General features: G+C 39.6%; 1 protein-coding gene across 2 annotated transcripts in view; it reads left to right on the top strand.

Moving 5' to 3' along the window:
* The window catches only part of MYH15 (myosin heavy chain 15), a 71,301-nt gene that overhangs the window by 7,830 nt on the left and 39,595 nt on the right, over positions 1–23,876 (top strand). For both annotated transcript variants that reach the window (XM_017870863.1, XM_017870862.1), the window contains exons 3-8: positions 2,166–2,408; positions 3,510–3,686; positions 5,788–5,933; positions 12,521–12,611; positions 14,575–14,964; positions 22,377–22,503. In XM_017870863.1, the coding sequence (XP_017726352.1) occupies positions 2,166–2,408; positions 3,510–3,686; positions 5,788–5,933; positions 12,521–12,611; positions 14,575–14,964; positions 22,377–22,503 (1,174 nt within the window). The remainder of the gene's footprint in view (positions 1–2,165; positions 2,409–3,509; positions 3,687–5,787; positions 5,934–12,520; positions 12,612–14,574; positions 14,965–22,376; positions 22,504–23,876) is intronic.

Genomic DNA, 23,876 nt, shown 5'->3' with positions numbered 1-23,876 from the left:
CAACAGTTTTCTTATTTTAAACTTTCCCCAAAACAGAAAATTTAGTATTCAGACTGACACAAGTTATTCTTTTATTATTATTACTCTTCAATATTTTGAAGCTGTATTATCTACCAGCATGCCAACAGGCTGTATTTTATGTAAGACTTTACACCCAAACTCGCATTTCTGATACATATTTAACATAGCAGTGATTCTACAACTTCAGTGTATACCAGTCTTACCTGGTATGCTTGTTAAAAATACAAATTCCTGGGCCCCATTTCAAAACTACTGTAAGAACTGTAAGAATCAGAATTTGTAAAATATTTTGGCTTAGGGAAGAGGTAACTTTGGTTGAGACCGGGCCTCCCAGTTTCTATCATTCTTCCTACTGATGGAAAGTAGCCAGTGCTACCTGGGTTGATGCAGGAGATAGAAATGGACCCAGCTTGTGTAGGGGATGGTAGACAAAAGCTTGAGGTGCATGTCAAAGATCATCGTGGGGAGCATGGGAAACACATGGAAGCAAACTCCAGAGCAAACCCAAGAAGGCTGAGATGAGTTCAGATTGTAACTGTGATTAAGAAGTTGACAGCGCTATCATTATATATTATTATATATAATATCTATTTTATGATTATTTATTTTAAGGGAGAAAGCTAAACACAAAATAATCAAAAAAAAAAAAAAAGAAATATTTTGAAATCCTTCTTTGCTTAGTCAAAATTCCACTAGAACTGAGTGACCCCGTTCCAATTAACATTGTGAGTATGTCAGAAAGCTGCCATTGGGGTAGGAATCTTCCTACTGCTAAACTGCCACACCATTGCTCAGTCAGCCCCCAAATCCTGCTGTCATGTTTAATGAAGAGATCAATGATGGTCGATTGGACTGTCCTCTTTGTTCAGTGGTGGTGACAGGTCTTGTATACAGGCTGAATGGAATGCAGCAAAAACTGTTCTGCTTGTCAATCTGGGGTGAACTAAGATAAAGTGTCCCCATTATTTCCCATAATAATTGGAAGCTTCTCTGATTTGCATTCACCATTCCTAAATGTCCTGATACTTCTTTTTTATTTAGCCCCTGTTTTAGGATTTTCAGGGAAGTTGTACATTTGTTATTCCTTACCTCTCTCCATCTGTGCCTCTTTGAGCCCCGTTTGCTGGGTAGGCAGCCATTCTCCAGCCAGGAGCTACTCAGAGGCCAATAGCCTGGATTTTTACCTCCCCCCAGGCCCCCACTCTTGATCTGATTAGCAGACACAAGTTAAGTGAGGCAAATGGATCATTAATACATTGCCCAAACTGGCATGTTGTGAAGGATGGATGAGGTCTAGAGATGGAAGATGAAAATGTATGTAAAGTTATATTACAGCAAGACCAACAACAATTAAGAACTTGCTTATGAAGAAGAGGTTTTATTCAGCCTCTAAAGAAGACAAGTTAGAGGGGCTTAAAGTTATGAAAGGTGCTCTGTAGTAAAAACCCCCTTTACTTTTTACTTGACCCATAACACAGGAACAATGGGTCACCCAATAAGAGCTGGAGGCAGTGCCTGTGCAAGGATAAAGGAAAGAGTACTATAGGCTCTTTGTGTAACTTCGTACTATCAGAATCATTGAGGCAAAAATTTTAGTTGGAAATAACAATGAAATCTAGTTAGTGACTTGCAAATAAACTTATGAATTCTAAATGTAGCCTATGAATTTAAAAAACATATAACTCAGCTCAATTTATTAGAAGAGATGTATATTAAACACATACATCCGTGCACTTGGAACTCTGCTTTCTTAAAAGATGATTTTTTGAGCAGTTATCTACCTCAAACTCTGTGCTCGCATGGATGTTTCCAGAAGCTGTGGTTTAAGCAGCACACCACTGATTTTTGGAGGCATGCTAGCTCCTTTAGGCCACCAGGATTCTATTAAGTGCTTTAGAAGAGGTAATCTAATCTACTGAATTGGCCTGAGAGATCGAAAGCACCTCCAAGCACAAGCAACTTCTCCACTTCTCAGTGATCGGATCAGGGACCTGGGAATATTATTGCAGCTGTTTAGGAAAGGTAGGTGAAAGCGCTGGGCAGAGGGCAGGCAATTATCTCTTTGCTATGTGTTAAGCAGCATTTTCGCCTAGCTGATAAATTACTTCCAGCTGTTGGCAACAATTTTCTCCTCATCATGGCAGGAGCAAGAGACACTGGCAAATGTTGAAGAGCAGTGCGAGTGGCTGATTAAATCCAAGATCCAGCTGGAGGCCAGAGTAAAAGAGCTGTCGGAGAGGGTGGAGGAAGAAGAGGAGATAAATTCTGAGCTGACTGCCAGGGGGCAGAAACTCGAAGATGAATGTTCGGAGTTGAAGAAAGAAATCGATGACTTGGAAACAATGTTGGTGAAGTCAGAGAAGGAGAAACGTACTACAGAGCACAAGGTACCTTTTCCATAATGTTGGTTTAGAAGGCCTAGCAGCCAGAATTCCACTCTCAAATCAGGTTTTGGTATCTGACTTGCTCTATTTAAGTTAATTAACACAGTGGCCTGCAACTTTACAGCATTGAGAGTCAGAACTGGCACAAAATATAGGGTCTGATAAACTATGCTGTCCCAATTCAGATTTCCAGTTTGAACTTATGGAACCTTATTTAACTTCCCAAATGAAACATTTTCATTTGTTCCAATCCTATTGCATCTGAACTCTATAATAGAGTAAAATGGTTTCATGGGGCCTGTAAGAACCCTTTTTTTTTTTGGAAAAGAGTGAGTATGATATGGTTTGCTAAAAGATAATTTGGGATGTGCCTGAGTCCTCAGCTGTGTCATTGATTTGGAGTTTGACCTTGAAGATGTCACTTTAATTCTAGTTATGGGCTTTCGTGTTTTGTTTGTTTTGGCTGAGAGTTTGTTTGAGGGTTTTAACTTGCGCATCTGTGTGTAGATTGAGGACAGTGAGGAGTCTGCATCAAGCCTCTGATACAGTCTCCAAAGTGACACTGTAATTTTGGCAGGCTATTAAATAGCACTCTTATTTTTATTGATTCCCTTTCATAAAAAGCACATGGGCCCGATACAGTCAACTTCCATGTTTGCATATTTTATCAGCTGGAACCCTTCTTTAACTGCCATTTTTTTGGGATACTGAGGCACAACGCGATCGGTACATGCCATGACTCCTCAAAAGAAATCGCAATTGCTTTTAGTGTTGTTCCTGTTATATAATAATGTGAATTAAATTGGCCATCCAATTTAGTTCATATTAATAATGTTAAATAATTATGAATAATGTTAATTATTTACTCATATTAATGTTTAAACAGAATACTCCATTTCCTGACCATGACAGATAACGGATCGTTTTTGTGGGAGAAAAACTAAATTTAGCTTTAGAAAGTGTATCAGGAACTTGGCTAAATACAGCTCTTTATGACATTGGATACCTCATGTGTTGTTCTGGACGACAAAAGGAGATGACCCTCAGTGTTATGCCCAACTTTCCAGCAGTGGCTTTAATGAAGCTGTCATCTTCTTCCCACAGGTCAAGAACCTGACTGAGGAAGTAGAGTTTCTAAATGAGGATATCAGCAAACTTAACAGAGCAGCCAAAGTTGTGCAGGAGGCCCATCAGCAGACCCTAGATGACCTGCACATGGAGGAGGAGAAGCTCAGCAGCCTGAGCAAAGCAAATCTGAAGCTGGAACAGCAAGTTGTTGAGGTCAGTAACGGTGTATCTGGTTGGTTAGCTATCTGTCTACATATATACAGAACTCCAGTTTTTAATTCATTAATTTATCTTGACAGTTTCAGGAAAACCTAGTAGCATGGTTTTCTGATTATTGAGAATAAAAGGGTTATTTTTTTATACACAAAACCACGACAGTATAAGAGAGGTCTCTGCATATAATGTCAGTTTTTAAATGCAACTTTCATTCAACCCTGGACGGTAGGAAAAGAACAGTAAGATGAATGGTAAAGGGTTATCACTCTAGGTGACTGGCTTTCCCGTATCTCCCACGGAACCTGGTATTTTGTCCCACAGATATGCTGGTACTTTGTTTGACACTGGTGTTGAAGGATTCGTTTTAAAGGCCATGTGTGTTTCCAGTGGTGTGCTGAGAGTTATTTATGGTTGAAAGATATATGAGGCACAAGCTGTGTTCTACCTACACTATTGGAAATTGCTTTTAAGATTCTAGAGATGATGCCCCTGTTTTGCCTCTAAATGGCCTGTGAAATAAAACTGTTTCACACCAGTTTCAATGTGTGGGTTAATATTCTTCCTTTTTCCCACCCCAGCTGACATAGTGTATGCTATGCATTTATGCTCATAGTAGTCCCCACTTTTATAAAGTGTAGCCTTTATAAAATTGTTGACAAGGGTGGTTAGGTCTTTTTTTTTTGTTTTTCCTTGTCTGCTGCTCTTTCTTCCTGCCTCTATATAAGTTTCTTCTATTACTTATTCGTTGTGTTACATTTCTTCCTATTTCCACTAATTACATATCTCACAAAGCCTCAGCATAAGGATTTTTGGGTGTTTATATATGTGCGTGTATATGCACATCACACACACCTGCCCACACCCACACACCCACACATTTATTCTCTCCTGGTGTCTTAGTCCATTCAGGCTGCTATAATAAAATACCATAAACTGGGTGGCAAATAAATAGCAGTTTATTTCCTATAGTTCCAGAGACTGGGAAGTCTGCAATCAAAGTACCAGCAGACTTGGTGTCTAGTGAGGACACATTTCCTGGTTTATGGAGGGTGACTTCTCCTTGTGTCCTCACATGGCAGAAGGAACAAGGAAGCTCTCCAGGTTCTCTTTTATAATGACTAATTCCATTCATGGAGGCTCCACCTTCATGCCCTCATCACTTCCTAAAGGGCCCACCTCCCAACACCATTGCACTGGGCATTAGGATTTCAACGTATGAATTTGGCGGGGACACAGACTTTCAGTCCCCAGGACTCAGTGTTCATCTACTTTCTGATTTTTACATATATCTTTTCCAGAATTTCTCCCTCCCTCCCAATTTGAATTTCATCTCTTTGGCTGGTTACAGAGCGTATCTTCCATTGTTTTAAAGTAAACGTATCAATAAATAAAAAGCCATATTGTGACTGTTATCTAGCTTCCTGGAAAATTAACCTCTATATAATTCCTGGCAATACTAATCCATACAAAACTGGAATGTTCTGATGGAGAACATTTAGTGAGGAACCAGAATATGACATGATGTTATGAACTAGAAGAGGGTACCAAGGTGGTGACGGGGCTTAAAAATCATGCCATGTGAGAATGTGTTTGAATGGGCCAGTGATGCCTAGGGTTATTCCAAATTATTAAGGATGATCATGCGGAAACTGATTTGCTTGGTGTTGCTCCAGGGAGCAGAGCTTGTGCTTGTGGATAGAATTTACAGGGAATATTTTGGCTTCTTATGAAGAAGCACTCCCAAGTAAATGGACTTATCCACCCGTGAAATGAGCTGCCATGTGAAGAAGTGAGCTTCCTATCATTGGAAAGAGATCAATCAAGGGCTCACTGGCCATTTCTTGTTGGTTCCTTCCCTAAGACAGAACTCATATTCTGTAATTTCTAAAGTTTTCTTCCATCCCTGTGATTTCTGGATTCTTTTGTTAACCTATTGACATATGCAATATTTATTTGGAAATATCTATGTTACTGGGCATCATTTATAGAATTTGTGCTTGTGTCTTTCTTTTTCCAGAAGGTAAGTGGTTACTGAACACATCTAGTGAAATATAAACTCTACCTATTTATTTGACTAAATAGTGTCTCCTTTTGTCAGCTTGAGGGTGCCCTTGAGCAGGAGAGAAAAGCGAGAATTAACTGTGAAAGGGAACTGCACAAACTGGAGGGCGATTTAAAGCTGAATCAGGAAAGTATGGAGAACCTGGAAAGCAGCCAGCGACACCTGGCAGAAGAGCTGAGGAAGTAAGCTGCCTTTCTGTTGACATGAGATTCTTGGAGACCTTATATTAGAAGGAACAGCTTTCTTGTTTCCTTTATCCTTAGGACTCCAGGGCCAGATAGCTCAAGACCCAAGGCAAGGATAACAAACCTAGGAAATGATTTTTTTTTCTTTTCTGGACTTTATTTTATAGTTGTAAAGAGACTAAATGCATAATCTGGAAGGACATAAAGAGGAAAGTATCTGACTAGCAAATGAGAAAGAATGGTGTAAGGTATATGAGATGTAAACTATTGGGAACTTGCAGCTGTAAGTCAAAAAAATAAAAATGACTCTCTTTTTTACTCATGAGACCAATGGCATAAAACGTTAAAAAAAAAAAATCCTCTCGTGAAGACTTACATGCTCTCTGATTACTTAAATAATATATGTTTGTCAGATATAACTTAATATTTACATAGGAATTTTGGTGAAATAATTGACTATATAAATATTAAACCTTTAAAACAAGCCATGAAAATGATCAAAATTAGGGAACTTTCAACTCATTTGGATTCCTTACACCCCAAGGAACTCGGAGCAAGACGGCTTTCTCAGTTTAGTTCTATTAGTCAGTGACATGGGTTTTCTCACCTTCTCCCTTTTGTCGTCTTCCTCTGTTTAACTAGACTTTTTTTCTTTTAACCATTAGGGTTAAATTTATTTAGATTATACCAAATAAGAGAGGAAAACAGTGAGGATGAAGAGTAAGATAGATCAGGTTGCCGAGGTGGGTGGATCATGAGGTCAAGAGATTGAGACCATCCTGGGCAACATGGTGAAACCCCATCTCTACTAAAAATACAAAATTAGCTGGGCGTGGTGGCATGTGCCTGTAGTCCCAGCTACTTGGGAGGCTGAGGCAGGAGAATCGCTTGAACCCAGGAGGCGGAGGTTGCAGTAAGCCGAGATCGTGGCACTGCACTCCAGCCTGGCGACAGAGCGAGACTCTGTCTCAAAAAAGGCCACATTAAGGATGGTAGTATATCAATGGTTGAGGCCCACAGTGAAAGAGGGAAGAGAGTCCATTGACCAGCTGTGAGCATCTGGCTTTCTTGTTGGTATATACATATATGCTATTATACATGCTCTTGGTGAAGCTTGACTCATATTCTGCTAATAAGTTACTGGGCTTAATAGGTATTTAGAATGATGAAACAAGTGACCTTATGAATGGAATGGAATAATTAAAACAAAACGATGATAGAGTTCTCTTAGCATTCAGTTGTGAAGATTGTGTTTCAGTACAAATGATAACCAGCAAAGTGTAAATGATACTCTATGTCATGTAGGCCACAGGTCAAGAGTTTTAGCATTTTAGAAATCCATATTTTTAAAAAGTTGTAACTTTATTAAAAAACTTTTCCCCTAAATAGACCTATGTATATTTGAAACAATAAGTGATAAAGGTGGCATTTCAAATTAACAATGACAAGAGATGTAGTAAATGGTATTGGAATTATTGGCTATTAATTTCTTGAGGTGAGAGAAATTGCTACCTCATACAATTTATACACACAAACTTCAGTTGCACTAATGAACTCAATGTCAAAACAAAGCCATAAAACCATTAGAAGATGCCACATTATTCACAATAGCCAATATGTAGAAACAACCTAAATATTCACCGATGTATGAATGGATAAAGAAAATGTGGGGTGTGTGTGTGTGTGTGTGTGTATGTGTATATATATATATATATATGCACATACATACATATACACAAAAACCTATTGAAATAAAAAATAAAATTTTAAAAATGAAAAAACCCCCAAACACACACACACACACACACACACACATTCATACATACATCTGTATACATATATATACACATATAAAATATGCATACACAATGGACTATTATTGAGCCTTGAAACCCCTGCCATGTGCAACAACATGGATGAATTTGGAGGACATTATACTAAGGGAAATAAGCCAGTCACAAAAAGGAAAAAGACTGCATGATTCCACCAATAGAGGTATCTAAAATAATCAAATTCATAGAAACGAATTCATAGAAAAGTGCTTGCCAAGGGCTGGGAGGAGGGAGAAATAATGGAGAGCTGCTGTTCAATGAGTATAAAGTTGGTTATATAAGATGATCAAGTTCTAGAGATCTGCTTTACAACATTTTGCCTGTAGTTAACAATACTACATTTTGTACTTAAAAATTTAAGAGTAGAGCTCATGTTAAGTGTTCTTACCACAACTTAAAAAAAATTAGAATAAAATATAGTCAATAAGTCTTAGGAAATTGACAGGCTAAGTCTTCTTGAGCAAGTCACAAAAAGCCAAAGACAAAAGGGAGACATTGATATATTTGACATCAAAATTTTAAACATGTGGCAAATGCCAATACAAATAAAATGGAGACAGGTTATAAAGTGAGAGAAAACTTTGTAGCAAATATAAAAAATGTCAAAGATCCAAGGAAAATCTGTAACTCAATAATTAGATGAACACACCTAATAGAAAAATGGGCAAATAACACAGTCAGTCCATTTGATTTATTGACCATTTAAAGATACTAATAGTTGACAAGATGCAGTCATTACTAGTAAATGCGGGCATTGCAAATAAAACAATGAAATAGTAATCTATTTTCTAAGAAAATTTCAGAAGTCTCATATTAAGAATAAATGTAGAGAAGCAATGATCTCACACTGTTAGTGGAGAGCAAGGGACAGGGCTATCTTATTTTTCAGCACTTACCTATACATTACCCAGCAATTTCCTGCTCAGTATCCACTCTAGAGAAACACTCTCGTGTATACAAGGGGCATGGTTATGAATGGTGTGATTTGTAAAAGCAAAATATTAAGGAAAACCTAAGTGCTTATTGTGAAATTCACAAACTAAGGAATGTCTAAATTGTGAAATACTATGCCATAGTTAATTTTTAAATGGAGTACTCTGTGTAGGCTTGTGTAGAAAAATATATTATTGAATTAATAATAATATAATAATTATCTTAAAATATAATAGCTTAAGATTTTTAAGCTTAATATATGGATAAGAATAAATTCTCAGGCTGGGTGTGGTGACTCATGCTTGTAATCTCAGCACATTGGGAGGCGGAGGCGGGCAGATCACCTGAGGTCAGGAGTTCAAGACCAGCCTGGCCAACATGGAGAAACCCTGTCTCTACTAAAAATACAAAATTAGTCAGACGTGGTGGCACGTGCCTGTAATTTCAGCTGCTCAGAAGGCTGAGGCAGGAGAATTGCTTGAACCTAAGAGGCAGAGGTTGCACTGAGCTGAGATTGTACCATTGCACTCCAGCCTGGGCAATAAGAGTGAAACCCCCCCAAAAAAAAAAACATTCTCAATTCAATAATATATTTAAAATATTAAATATAACAATATTTAATATTAAATCCATATTTAATATATTATAAATGCTATTCTTATCAATATCTTAATGAATAATATATTAATACCAATCAAGTTGTTAATCTGTACATGCAAATGTATGTGATATTCTATCACAGTAAGGAAAATGAAACTCTACAGCTACATGTACACATGTAAGCACAAACATATGTCAGTACTTAAATTTCTGGAAGGATAATGGTAGTTTCCTCTAGTGGGAAAGCAGGGATTGGGTATGACTTTAGTTTATTTTCACATTGCTGATAAAGACATACCCACAACTAGTTAATTTACACAGGAAAAAGGATTTAATGGACTTACGGTTCCACATGTCTCAGGGGGCTTCACAATCAAGGCAGAAGACAAGGAGGAGCAAGTCACATCTTATATGGATGACAGCAGGCAAAAACAGAACTTGTGTAGGGGGACTCCTCTTTATAAAACCATCAGATCTCGTGAGACTTATTCACTATCATGAGAACAGCATGGGAAAGACTTGCCCCATGATTCAGTTACCTCCCACAGGGTCCCTCCCACAACACATGGAAATTCGAGATGAGATTTGGGTGGGGACACAGCCAAACCATATAATTCTGCCCCTGGCCCCTCCCAAATCTCATGTCCTCACGTTTCAAAACCAATCATGCCTTCTCCACAGTCCCCTAAAGTCTTCACTCATTTCAGCTTTAACTCAAAAGTCCACAGTCCAAAGTCTTATCCGAGACAAGGCAAGTCCCTTCTGCTTATGAGCCTGTAAAATCAAAAGCAAATTAGTTATTTCCTAGACACAATGTGGGTATAGGCATTGGGTAAATACAGCCATTCTAAATGGGAAAAATTGGCCAAAACATAGGGGCTACAGGCCCCATCCAAGTCTGAAATCCAGCAGAGCAGTCAAATCCTAAAGCTCCAAAATGATCTCCATGTCTCACATCCAGGGCACACTGATGCAAGAGGTAGGTTCCCACTGTCTTGGTCAGCTCCTCCCCTGTGGCTTTGCAGGGTAAAGCCTCCTTCCCAGCTGCCTTCACCGGCTGGTGTTGAGTGTCTGTGGCTTTTCCAGGTGCACGGTGCAAGCTGATAGTAGATCTAACATTCTGGTGTCTGGAGGACAGTGGCCCTCTTCTTACAGCTCCACTAGGCAGTGCCCCAGAAGGGACTCTGTGTGGGGGCCCTAACCCCACATTTCCCTTCCACACTGCTCTAGCAAAGGTTCTCCATAAGGGCCCTATTCCTGCAACAAACTTCTGCTTGGGCATCCAGGCATTTCCATATTTCTGAAATTGAGGTGGAAGTTCCCAAACCCCAATTCATAACTTCTGTGTGCTTGTAGGCTCCACACCAGGTGGAAGTTGCCAAGGCTTGGGGCTTGCACCCTCTGAAGCCATGACCCAAGCTCTATGTTGGCCCCTTTCAGCCATGACTGGAGCAGCTGGGACGCAGGGCACCAAGTCCCTAGGCTGCACACAGCACGGGGATCCTGGGCCCAGTCCATGAAACCAATTTTTCCTCCTAGGCCTCTAGGCCTATGATGGGAGGGTCTGTAGCAAAGACCACTGACATGGCCTGGAGACATTTTCCCAGTTGTCTTGGGGATTAACATTTGGTTCCTTGTTACTTATGCAAATTTCTGCAGCTGGCTTGAATTTTTTCTCAGAAAATGGGATTTTTTTTTTTTCTATCACATTGTCAGGCTGCACATTTTCCAAACTTTTATGTTCTGCTTTCCTTATAAAACTGAATGCAGGTGGGGTGAGGTGGCTCACGCCTATAATCCTAGCACTCTGGGAGGCCGAGGTGGGCAGATTGCCTGAGCTCAGGAGTTAGAGACCAGCCTGGGCAACACAGTGAAACCCTTCATCTACCAAAAGACAAAAAATTAGCTGGGCATGGTGGCATGAGCCTGTAGTCCCAGCTACTTGGGAGGCTGAGGCAGAAGAATTGCTTGAACCTGGGAGGTGGAGGTTGCAGTAAGCCAAGGTTGTGCCACTGCAGTCCAGCCTGGGTGACAGAGCGAGACTCAGTCTCAAAAACAAACAAACAAAACACCAAAAAAACAAAACTGAATGCATTTAACAGCACCCAAGTCACCTCTTGAATGCTTTGCTGCTTAGAAATTCCTTCTGTCAGATACCCTAAATCATCTCTCTCAAATTTAAAGTTACACAAATTTCTAGGGCAGAGGCAAAATGCCACCAGTTTCTTTGCTAAAACATAACAAGAACCACTTTTGCTTTGGTTCTCAGCAAGTTCCTCATCTCCATCTGAGACTGCCTCAGCTACGATTTCATTGTCCATTTCATTATCAGCATTTTGGTTGAAGCTATTCAACAAATCTATAGGGAGTTCCAAACTTTCCCCCATTTTTCATTCTTCTTCTGAGCCCTCCAAACTGTTCCAACCTCTGCCTATTACCCAGTTCCAAAGTCGCTTCCACATTTTCGGGTATCTTTTCATCAATGCCCCACCTACTGGTACCAATTTACTATATTAGTCCATTTTCACACTGCTGATAAAGAGTTACCCGAGACTGGGTGATTTATACAGGAAAAAGGGTTTAACAGACTTACAGTTCCACATGGCTGGGGAGGTCTCACAATCCTGGTGGAAGGCAAGGAGGAGCAAGGCACATCTAAAATGGATGGTGCAGGCAAAAAGAGAGAACTTGTACAGGAGAACTCCTCTTTATAACACCATTAGATCTTGTGAGACTTATTCACTACCACAAGAACAGCACAGGAAAGACTTGCCCCCATGATTCAATTACCTCCCACTGGATCCCCCCTTCAACATGTGGAAATTCAAGATGAGATTCAGGTGTGGACATAAACAAACCATATCAGGTATCATAGCCATGAAAACTTCAGATGTAGGCATAATCATTGAAGTTTTAAAATGAGAAAGAATTATTGTATTATATCTATAATTAAAAAAAATTTAAACAAAATGGTGTTTTTACTTTTGGTTAAAGCTTGGTTGTGTTTTTTATTGATTTATAATAATTGTACATGTTTTTGGAGTGCAAGTGCTATTTTGATACCTGTATACAATGTACAATGAGTAAATCAGGGTAATTGGGATATCTATCACCTCAAACATGTATCTTTTCTTTGTGTTAGGAATATTACAATTCTAACCACTTTAAACAAAATGTTATTATTCTAAACAATTGTATTTGATATCTTCTTCTAAACAGAAAAGAATTAGAAAACAATCAGATGAATTCAAAAGTGGAGAATGAGAAAGGCCTGGTAGCTCAGCTTCAGAAGATGGTTAAAGAGCTTCAGGTAATCAATTATCAAATATGCCTGTGTACTTATATTTAGATCCATGGGTGATGACTCGTGGGTCAGTGACAAATTCTCTGCCAAGGTAATCATATCCTTAGCCAATCACAGGCAGAGGCAGAAAAGAACAGTGGTTAAGAAGGGAAACTGTGGCATTCCACAGATGGATTTAAGCTTACATTTCTTTGTAAGAATAATATAAATGAATAGCTAATTTGCTGAATCCTTGCTGTGAACCAGGCATTGTGCTAAAATCCAAAACTTGTTTTTTTCACTCATGAATCCTTCTGGCAACCATTGAGCTCGTATTATTAAATGCAACAATATATTTAAGTAGTAAGCACAGTGCCTGACCCATGGTATGCGTTCAGTGTTAGCAATTTAATTTTTATGATGATTATTCTTTGTGATTAGAAGGCAATTGAAAATCAGTAAGTTATATAGGTACTTGTGGCCTCAAAACATTATTTGATAATGGATAACTATTTATAAGTTTTAGACCATGTGAGTTTTATAGCATATGACCATGTTATAAAGTAATTTTACACACAGATGCACACACGCACATTTAGATGGATAATTTCCCTTTGGAGCTAAATAAATATCTTAGTAATATAACCATGACTCAAAATAATTTTGGAACCTCTTTCTGATATTTATCTTCTGAGATATTTTGAGCCAAATAAGAAAACCAATCTCAATGTTTTGTAAACATATTTTAGTTTCAGACATGCTATTAATCTCCAAGTGGTTATCATATTCATCAGGCTTGTCTTCAAATGACTCTTGACTTTATCCAAAATTAAAAAAAAAAATTTAAAAAACCCACAAACTTTTCAATATATCCAAAAGACACATTTCCTTACCTTGATGACTCAAAAAGTTCTCTAAATATTATTTCTGACAAAACATTTCAGAAATGTTTGGTTCAATGGTGGTATTATTTGGGATAAATATTTTCTTGGATCCCATGATAACCAGTTGGAAGAGGATCATGGTTACTTGAATGTGGAAATCATACTTTTTTTTTAAGCACCTTTTCTGTCATACTTCATCTATAGAACTGATAGACTACTTATTTGATACAATCTAGAAATTAGTTTTTTCTAAGCCACAGTAGTCTTATTTAATGGAAAGGAAAACATATTCTAAAACAGTTTCTATCTTGTTTTCTCCCCATCCTAATCTATGCCTAATTACTTAAGGTGATGATAGTAACATCAATGGCTTCATTGTACTGTAATACAGTGATGTTATCAGGATTTGTAGACCTATTTGACCTGTACTAAAAGGGCTTGGGGCTCTGAGAGTTGTTATCACTTCTTTTTCCAATAATCCTGCTTCTGATGATACCGTGTCTCTACTCACTTTAGTAGTCCACATTCCTTCACCAACTCTCCTTTGTTATTTCAAATCTCTTCCTTGAAATCTCCTGTAGACTAGAAAACCAAGTAACCAAGTTTTTTAGAATTGTGTGTAAAAATTAAATTGAGGCTGTTTCTTACAAGTAAATTGCTTGAACTTGAAGATGTTCATTTTATTGATCAGATTTTTGCCCAAGTCCTAGATAGTTGAGATCAGATAAACAAATTTCAGATGAGGAAGATTTTTGTATATAAAATTTACCATTCCAATTTTATGAATGCTCTTAAACACTTTTTTGTCACATGAAAGATATTTTCCTGTTTCTTTGGGAAGTGCTTTTTACTAAGCTTTCCCCTCCATGTATATAATTTAATGAGCTTGCCCATCATCAGGGACTGAGCAATTTGGCAGAACTGCAAATTTGAATTCTGGTCTTGGTATTGAATTGGGGCAAATCACTTAACTTCTGTGTATTCTGTTTTCTTTAGTTATAAATTGGGAACCAAAAGGTTCATGTTAGCTTTGTGATTAAAAAAAAAATAGAGTAAAGCTCTTGCTACAAGTGCTTAGTAAAAATCAAAATTATTTCTTGCTACAGGCTCAAATAAAGGATTTGAAAGAGAAACTAGAAGCTGAAAGGACCACTCGAACCAAGATGGAAAAGGAGAGAGCTGACCTCACCCAAGACCTGGCTGACTTGAATGAGAGGCTGGAGGAGGTAGGAGGGGCCAGTTTGGCTCAGCTGGAAATAACTAAGAAACAGGAAACCAAATTCCAGAAGCTGCGCCGAGACATGGAGGAGGCCACGCTGCACTTTGAGGCAACTTCTGCATCTTTGAAGAAGAGACATGCAGACAGCCTGGCTGAGCTCGAGGGCCAGGTAGAAAATCTACAGCAGGTCAAGCAGAAACTGGAAAAAGACAAGAGTGACTTGCAGCTAGAAGTAGATGACCTCCTGACCCGTATTGAGCAGATGACAAGGGCTAAGGTAAATATTCCCATCCATCCTCATGGGCTTTTGAACATGGAAGTAGGGAGAGGAAGAAACGGGAGGGGAGGGAAAAGAAAAATAAGCCAGCTTAGTGGCTCAGTGTATTTTCTGATGAAGAATATAGTTCTTCAGATGGAATAGATCAGGCCTGACCTTAGTTGTCATTATTAAGGTCACACAGCCATCACCTGAATGTGACCTGACAGTGGCTTCTGGTTTTACCAGAATTCCAATCCGTGTTCCTTATGGACTTTTTTAGTGATGGCACAAGTAAGCGAGCTGGAAATCTGAGGCCATTATCTATGTCTCTCTTGAAAAATGGCTTTTGTTATGAGTGCTCCTCAGTGATGGCCTGGATACTCCTAGAGCCTATCTGAATGAACGGTGTACACAAACAGCTTTGCTGAGAGGAGGGAACTTTTTCTCCCTCATGTCCTCTGGCATCTTTTCAATCAGCCAGTACTATAAGAAAGGTTCATCACATGTTCTTTCTTTACTGAGCCCATTAGCCTATATGCTGCAAGCTGTCATGTCAAATGTTACTATGAGATCATCGCTATCAGTGACCCTGTCTTCTGGTAGTTGAGAGGAGCTTTACCTTAGATTAAGCAGAGCAAATGACTAGTTGCTGCAACCTTCTCTTCTTGTGAACAGATTTTATAAAGTCTGGGAAAGACATGGCCTGACAATAAAGCTTGATCTCCATGGACTATGGCCAGAAAAATGTAGAGTATCTCCAATGATATGGAGTGGTTTCTGAAATATTTAATATTAATTCCTTTTAAATACCATACTGAGTAGAAAGAAACAGTCTCTCTCTCTCTCTCTCTCTCTCTCTCTCTCTCTCTCTCTCTCTCTGTGTGTGTGTGTGTGTGTGTATCTGTGTGTGTGTGTCTTAGTCCATTCCTGCTGCTATAACAAAATACCACAGACTGGGTAATTTATAAATAATAGAAATTTATTTTTCACAGTTCTGGAGGCTGGAAAGTCCAGGATCAAGGTAGCAGCAGGTTTATTGTCTGGTGAGGTCTCTCTGCTTCTAAGATGGTGCCTCTTGCTACATCCTCACATTGCAGAAGAGCAAAAAGGGGAAAGGGACAGATGCTCCCTTGTACCAGTCCATTGATGAAGGCTCCCATCCTCTTAACTTCATCACCTCCTAAAGGCCCCACCTAACACTATCACACTGGCGATTGTTTCAACATATGAATTTTAGGGGACATATTCATTCCATAGCATTCTACCTCTGGCCCCCCAAATTTATGTCCTTCACATAAGCAAAATACATTCATTCTACCTCAGTAGGTTCCAAAGACTTAAGTCATTTCAGCATCAACTCAAAAGTCTAAAGTCTCATCTAAATCATATAGGAGTGAATCTCAAGGCGTGATTCATCTTGAGGCAAATTCCTCCTCCAGCTGTGAGCTTGTGAAATCAAACAAGTTATGTGTTTCCACAATAAAATAGTGGAACAGGCATAGCATAGACATTCCCATTCCTAAAAAAGAGAAATCGGAAAGAAAAAAGAGGTAACAAAGGGAAAAGCCCAAAATAAAACAAAGCAAACAACATTAAATCTTGAAAGTTGGTAATAATCTTTTTTGACTCCATGTCTGACCTTCTGGACATACTGGGGTGGAGTTTGGGTCCCCAGGGCCCCACATAGCACTGCCCCCCTGACAGGAGCTCTCAGGAATTGAAGTTGGGTGCTTGTGACTACTCCTAGGTTAGTGTTGCATGCTGGTGGCTCTATAAGTCTGGGGTGTTTGGGGCAGCTCTGCCCTCACAGTTCCACCACTGCCATAGTGGGAGCTCTCTGTGGTGGCCCTGCTTCCATGGCAATTCTCTGCCTGAACCCCAAGCCTTTCCAAAATATCCTTTGAAATCTAGGTGGAGGAGCTATGCTTCCATATCTCCTGCAGAATTAGCACTGTATGGATGCTGCTATGGTTTACAGCATGTGCCTTCCAGAGTGGTGACCTGAGCTGAACCTGGGCCTGCCTGAGTGGCAGAGGAGCACTGCACTGGCATGTGGGAAGAAGCAAAGACTTGAGGCAGCCCGGGGCAGCAAGCTCTGAAGTCTCACGGGAATCCTCTCTTAAAATCATGTTTCCATCAAGACCCTGGCCTTCTGGGCCTATGTGTCCAGATAGGGTGGGACAGCCACAAAGGTCTCAGAAATGCCTCCAGGATCATTCTTCCATCGTCCTGATGAATAGCACCTATCTTCTTTCTACCCCCACTAATTTCCTTATCAAATGTTTGGTTGTCTACATCCTTAGTTTTTGTTTTGTTTTTTTCTGAAAATACTTTTTTATTCTTCACAATCTGACCAGGCTGAGAATTTTCCAAATCTTTAAATTCTGCTTCTCTTTGATTATACATTTCATCTTTATTTCTCTCTCTTCATATTTTGTTTTAAACAATCAAGGGAAGCCATGGAGCCCTGAATACTTTCTTTAAGGATTTCTTCCACCAAATATTCTAGTTTATCACTCTTAAATTCTGCCTTCCACAAGGGACTAGGGCATAGTTCAGTCAAGTTCTTTGGAACTTTGTAATAAGGATGCTCTGTCTTCCAGTTTCCAATAGGATATTCCCCATTTCCATTTAAGACCTCAGCAGAATTGCCTTTACTGTCCGTATTACTATCAGCATTGTAATCACAGCCATCCAACTAATCTCTAAGAAGATTAGTTCTCTCTCTACAGCTCTCCTCTTCTTGTGAGCCCTCATCAGAAGGATTCTTAATGTTCCATGCATGGGAATATAGGCTTTTTCTAGCAGTAGGTGTGTATCTCACTACCTCCTTACTCTTTTAATCCCTGCCATCTGTCTTTATTTCTCCTGAAGCTGGCACTTCCTCTGATCATCTCTGTCACTGGCACCTGGTTTCTTTTTATAACTCAGGTTCTAAGCCTCAACCACTTCTTTCCTCCCTATTTGCTTTTCAGTCAATTATTGCAGCAGGTCACTCTTTATCACCTCATAGTTTTCCATTCCCATTCCCATATAGGTCTCTCTACCTTTTAAGTATATTACTGCAGTGGTTTCCTAAATTATCATTTTTGCTTCTAGTCTTTCTTTTTTCAAGCCATCCTATATTTATATGCCCAATTTAATATTTATAAAGTATTCAGAATATTTATAAAGCATGGATTTATTGAATTATGTCCCTGCTTAAAAATGGACTCCAAACTTCTGCTTTCAAGGTACACTGTAACCTGTGATCAGAGTCAACCTGTCTTGCCAGTTATAGATCCCATTGCTTTGTTTCATGGACCTTCCATTTCAGCTTGCCTTTCACCAAATATTTATCTTTACACCAATGTGCCTTTTCCAAACTAATTATTCTCTTTGGAATGCTCAAGTTCAACCTCCTGCATTACAGACTTACCTGTGTTTGAGTTCCTATTAGCACTTTTGGGGTCCCTCTTTATACTCATGCATTATCTAGTCTTTTAACTTTGCTGACACTGAAAGCAGAAAGTAGGTCTCACTTCCATGATTACTACAGTGCTTTGTAGAGTCCGTGCACTCAATTACTAGCATCGACTTTTACATGTGCCTCTTGGAGCTCATAGATTTAGTGACTTGTCCAAGGTCACACAATTCTATGGAAGAGATGAATTTCAATTCCAAATCCTGTGTGTGTCTGTTGGTGAGCATGTCCTATTGCTGCTTTAAATATTTGTTGGCATGATAAATTGTTTCTGTTAACACTCATAGGCATATACATTAGGCTAAACTGTTCCTTGAATTGTTTACTTTATCATTTTCTGAATTATAATGGCGAGAATGTCAATGCTCAGTGGTACAGTGGAGACTGAAGCATTTTCAAAAGCATATTATGCTGACAGAGAGGCTCAGGGCGATTTAGAACTTACCGGAAATCTCACAATTAGCTTGATTATTTTGAATTCCCATTGGTCCCTGCATTTCTGGGAGGCAGCATTTTTATGCATCATTTTAAGAATCAGCTATGAGATAAATGTGCCTTATTCTATTAACCTTCCCATCCCTGGTATCAAAACATACTGCTTATCCTTATGCTTAAATTAAAAATTCTTTTGAGGGTACAGCTATTTTGCATGCTGTATCCCTGTATAGGCCACTTTTAGATAAACAATCTAATTGTCTTTTTGCAGATCCTGTTTATGAAAATACTTTATATATGGAAACACTATACCATTGGTTAGCAGTGCCTATGTGCATACCTACCATGTGAAGCTATGCCTAAGGGCAAGTGCCTTTTCTATCTGTCCAAGTGGGCTGCCCACTCTACAGATACACACAGCCCAGCTGGCCTTCACCACATGGAGACCTCTCTTGAAAAACTGGGAAGTCTTTGGCTCCTTTTCTTACCATTTCCACACACCACTGACTAAGTTGTCTTGCAGAGATCTGTGCGTTTTCACCCTAAGCAAACAGGTGCATAGCACAGCATATACAGGGCCATAAACAGATGCCATTTCTCACACCTGGATATGTTCCTCCTGGCTCAGTTAACAGGTCATTTACTATTGGAGACATCATAAGATAAAAATGGTTTTCATAATCATCCTATTTTTATCCATTTTCCTCTGGAACCCAGGATTCATGACAAATTGGGCCACCTAGGACATCAATTCAATTAATCCTTAATATTTCCTTTATCACCACTTCATACAACAGATGCTTAGAAATCTAATATTTGACATTTTCTGTGTGTGTGTGCATCTGCACAGACAGTTTCAGTTCGAATTCCAATTCTGACATTTAATAGCTGTATAAATTTGGGCTAGTTATTTAGCCTCTCTGGTGCTCAGTTTTCTCATTTATAAAAAGAGGCAATATGAACTTTTGAGAGATATTGTGAGGAAAAAAATGAGCATGCCAACTTTGACTGTCAAAGTCATTTTCAGAAGTGAGAGCAAACAAATTCAACATATAATTAGAAACTATGCAGACAACCTAAAAACTGTCACATTGATCACTACTATAGCTTTCTTCTAGTTAGGAGTGGAGAGTGGGGACAATTGAGCATGCCTGGCATTTAACATTAATGCTCTAACCTATGTGAGGCTGATGGCATCATTCGAGAAACTGGCCATTGAATCTCTGTTAAGTCTGTTTACACCAAGCCTGGGTGTGCTGTAGGACATCTGTGAAATGGAACTGCATAACACCGCATTGGAGATATAAGAAGACATAATTCAATAGTCTTTCAGAGAATAGCCATTAGTAATTGAGACAGCCAGGTGGGAGGGTGTCCCTGGAGAAACTCTAACTAGCCTGCCCACTGGAGTGGAGCCTCGGAAAGTTCACACCATTTGCTGTGGGTTGGAGCCTGGCCCCTCCTCTTCCTGTGTGGAACCTGGGATTCAAGCTGTGAGTGGCAAGCGCTCAAGCAGGGACTCTGGCCTTGGGAAAGTCGCTGCTTCCCCTTTTCTTCCTTTTACCCCAAAAAACCCTGTCTTACTCATCATTCAAATTGTCTATGAGTCTGAATTTTTGTGGCCGGGGACAAAGAACCCTGTCTTTAGCTGAACTAAGGAAAAGTCCTGCAACATAGCATGAAGGAAACAACCTTCAACAGAGCATAGGCTCCAGCTAGAGATGACCAAGGTTTTGGCTGGTACAAAAGTTTTCCTGAGGACTAAACCAGGCATCACCTTTGAAACATTCCTGATCCTTTGGCCATTGCTCTATCATAACAATTAGTTTGACATTGAAACTATTAGGCTCACCATCAGCTTTCACCATCTCACTAGACCTCACTGTTTTCTCAAAATTTCATTGGTATAATCTCTTCTTTGTCTCCCAATTCTTCTATTTCCATAGCGTACTTTCTTTGTACAGACAAAGGCCTCATGGGCTGCTGTATTAATTGAGATTTAAAACATAGAGCTCAGAAGAGAGCTGGGTATGTAACAAGCACCCAATAAATGTTAACTGCTCCTGCTATTGTCATTAATAGTGTCATCATCATCGCCAAGGATGGGGCAGATGGAAGGCATTGGAAGATTGCCTATAATCCCAGCACTTTGGGAAGCTGAGGTGGGCAGATCACAAGGTCAGGAGTTCCAGACCAGCCTGGCCAAAATGGTGAAACCCCATCTCTAGTAAAAATACAAAAATTAGCCAGGCATAGTGGCATGCACCTGTAATTCCACCTACTCAGGGGGCTGAGGCAGGAGAATCGCTTGAACCCAGGAGGTGGAGGTTACAGTGAGCCGAGATTGTGCCATTGCACTCCAGCCTGGGTGACAGAGTGAGACTCTGTCTCAAAAAAAAAAAAAAAAAATTATAAAAAGATAATTTATACATGAGTTTCACTAAAACAGCTATGTAAAATCTGTAGAACCATGGAAGTCCACCACCAATGTAATTTTACTGTTTGTGACCATATAAATAATAAGAATGCAAACTACAGTTAATTTGTATGTAAAGGGGATGCCTCATCTTGCATTTGGCAGCTCTTAGTCCTATCTGAGGATCTTGGGTCTCAAAACCGCTAACATGAGTTCTCAGAGTGTGGCAAGAGTCTGGCGATTAAATTGGTTACTTAAATCAGGTGAAAATGCAGAGGCCAATGTCATACGTTTTTCTCCAGGCACGAAAAGCCAATTCTGAGAAGCTGGGTTTGGGGATTGAAGTGTTAACCCTGTTAGGGTTTGGGGATTGAAGATGACCCTGTTAGGGTTTGGGGATTGAAGATGACCCTGTTAGGGTTTGGGGATTGAAGATGACCCTGTTAGGGTTTGGGGATTGAAGAGTTAACCCTGTTAGGGTCATCTTGAGATTGTAGCCATAGTGATCAGGAGGGTACAGTTGCTTTGGCAGCTCACATTTGGTTATTAGGCTGTTGTGGCTCAGATCCTCCACTTTCTTCTATCCTGCTTGGGCAGCCTTCTAGCTTTTCTTCCTCCTCCTTCCCTCTCTTACCTCTCTTCCTTCCCCTTCCTCTGCCCCTCCGCCCTTGCATATTGCCCTCATATGTGCCAGGCACTATTCTAGACAACAGGATGTATATCTTTCAACTGGATCTCTACCCTCACAAAAGTTATATTCTAGTGGAAAAGACAGTTAAATATATACTGTTAGAAAAGGATCATGCACCTCATTAGTGTTTGACATGTTTCCTTCTCCAGAAAAGTAAATAATTCTAGAAAGGATCCTAATACCCAGGAAGTTGGGTGTCTCCCGTGACACCTGTACTCTGCAAAGTTTAGGCTTCTTGGGGTCCAGACCCTAGAGTTGGTTGTACTTGCTGAAATCAGAAGACGTGATCTCCCAATGCTGGCTGAGCTCTTTACTACAGAAGAGAGTATGTGGATCCCCGGAGCCACTCTTCCCCTCCTCCTTTGTGCAGCTGATTCAGAGTATCCTTTGTGAGCCCTGACCAGCCCTTCTTTCTCAACTCACAGGCAAATGCTGAGAAACTCTGTACTCTATATGAAGAACGCTTGAATGAAGCAAATGCAAAGCTAGATAAGGTGACTCAGTTGGCAAATGACCTGGCAGCACAAAAGACAGAGCTGTGGAGTGAGAGTGGTAAGTAAGTATGTTGTTTGACTCACAGGCAATTCTCAATCCCAGCAGACTCATAGAGGCACAACTGAGATAATGAACTACCCACTGAGGTTGGGTGGGCATCTGAAGATCCTAGGGGAGGAATGCAGCCTCTGAGACAGCTTTGCCACACACATGCCTCTTGTCTAGGAAGTGTTACCTCTGTGCCACTTGGGAACCCCTGCCTAGTTCCCTTCTAAGAAGTAGAAAATCATAATAATATGCCATCAGCAGAAGCAACTCTCAAGATCAAAGGATGGGAGGGGCAAACCACAGTCTACTAGTCATGACATTTTTACAATTTCTACCTCATTGAATATTTAAATTTAAAAAAATTAAATGTTTAGATGATGAAATTTTAAATGTTTGGATAATGAATTTTAAATATTTGGATAAACAGATGTGTCTTTACACCCAGTAAAAGCAGTGGTCTGTACGGCCAGCTACCTGGGCCTGCATGATTGGACGTCATTCTCCCTGACCTCTTTTCCTACTTGCCCCTTGTCTCATTCTGCATTGGCCACATCCACCTCTATGCTGTGCTTTGTACACCCCAGGCATACTCCACCTCGGAGTCTTGCCCTAGCTGTTTACTCTGCCTGGAACACCTTATTAATTCTGGAAAGACTTGGGGATAAGGGTTAATCAAGTAGAGATCTGGGGCAAGTCAAGATATAGACTGTTGAGAAGGTGACATTTGAATACCGTCAGCTCATTTCCTCAAGTGCTTCTCTTTTCATGGTATTTATTAAGTTCAAACAAACTACATATTTGACACAATAAATATGTTTGTCTCCATCTGTCAGAATATAAGCTCCATGAGGTCAAGGGTCTTTGTTCATTGATGTATGTCAATCATCTAGAACACTGCCTGACACTTATTGATCCTCCATAAACATTTAATAAATAAAAGTAAAAAAAGTCCCATACTTTATTCATTACTATCAACCACTATGGATTTTTTTTTTCTGTTTTTCCAATCTATTACATTGTAACAATCTTTTGGGGGTTTTTCTTTTTCAATTTATCATAAGCTTTTGTATTTTGCATACTCAGTCATTTGTAATGACTGCTTCTAATTCATCGAGATTGACTATACCTAACCTTGCCTGCAACTTGACTTGCCTCTCTGCTATGAACAGCATGTGGCTAGATGTTTATCTATAACTAAAATCAGTTTTAGTAATATATTCTGAGAGATAGAATTCCTAGGTCAATGAAAATAAGCAATGTATTCTTGATGCCCAAGTGGCATACACTTTTAAAAAGAGAATGAACACATTTGGGCTATATATAACCCAGTTCCTCCAGTAGACACCTCTATTTCCAGATGCCAAATCTAGGGTCAGGGCTAA

The sequence above is a fragment of the Rhinopithecus bieti genome, unplaced genomic scaffold (assembly GCF_001698545.2).
Source record: "Rhinopithecus bieti isolate Rb0 unplaced genomic scaffold, ASM169854v2 scaffold_5478, whole genome shotgun sequence".
In the NCBI taxonomy this organism is placed as follows: domain Eukaryota; kingdom Metazoa; phylum Chordata; class Mammalia; order Primates; family Cercopithecidae; genus Rhinopithecus; species Rhinopithecus bieti.
Note: the sequence above shows the minus strand (reverse complement) of the source record. Positions and strands in the feature narration are given on the sequence as shown.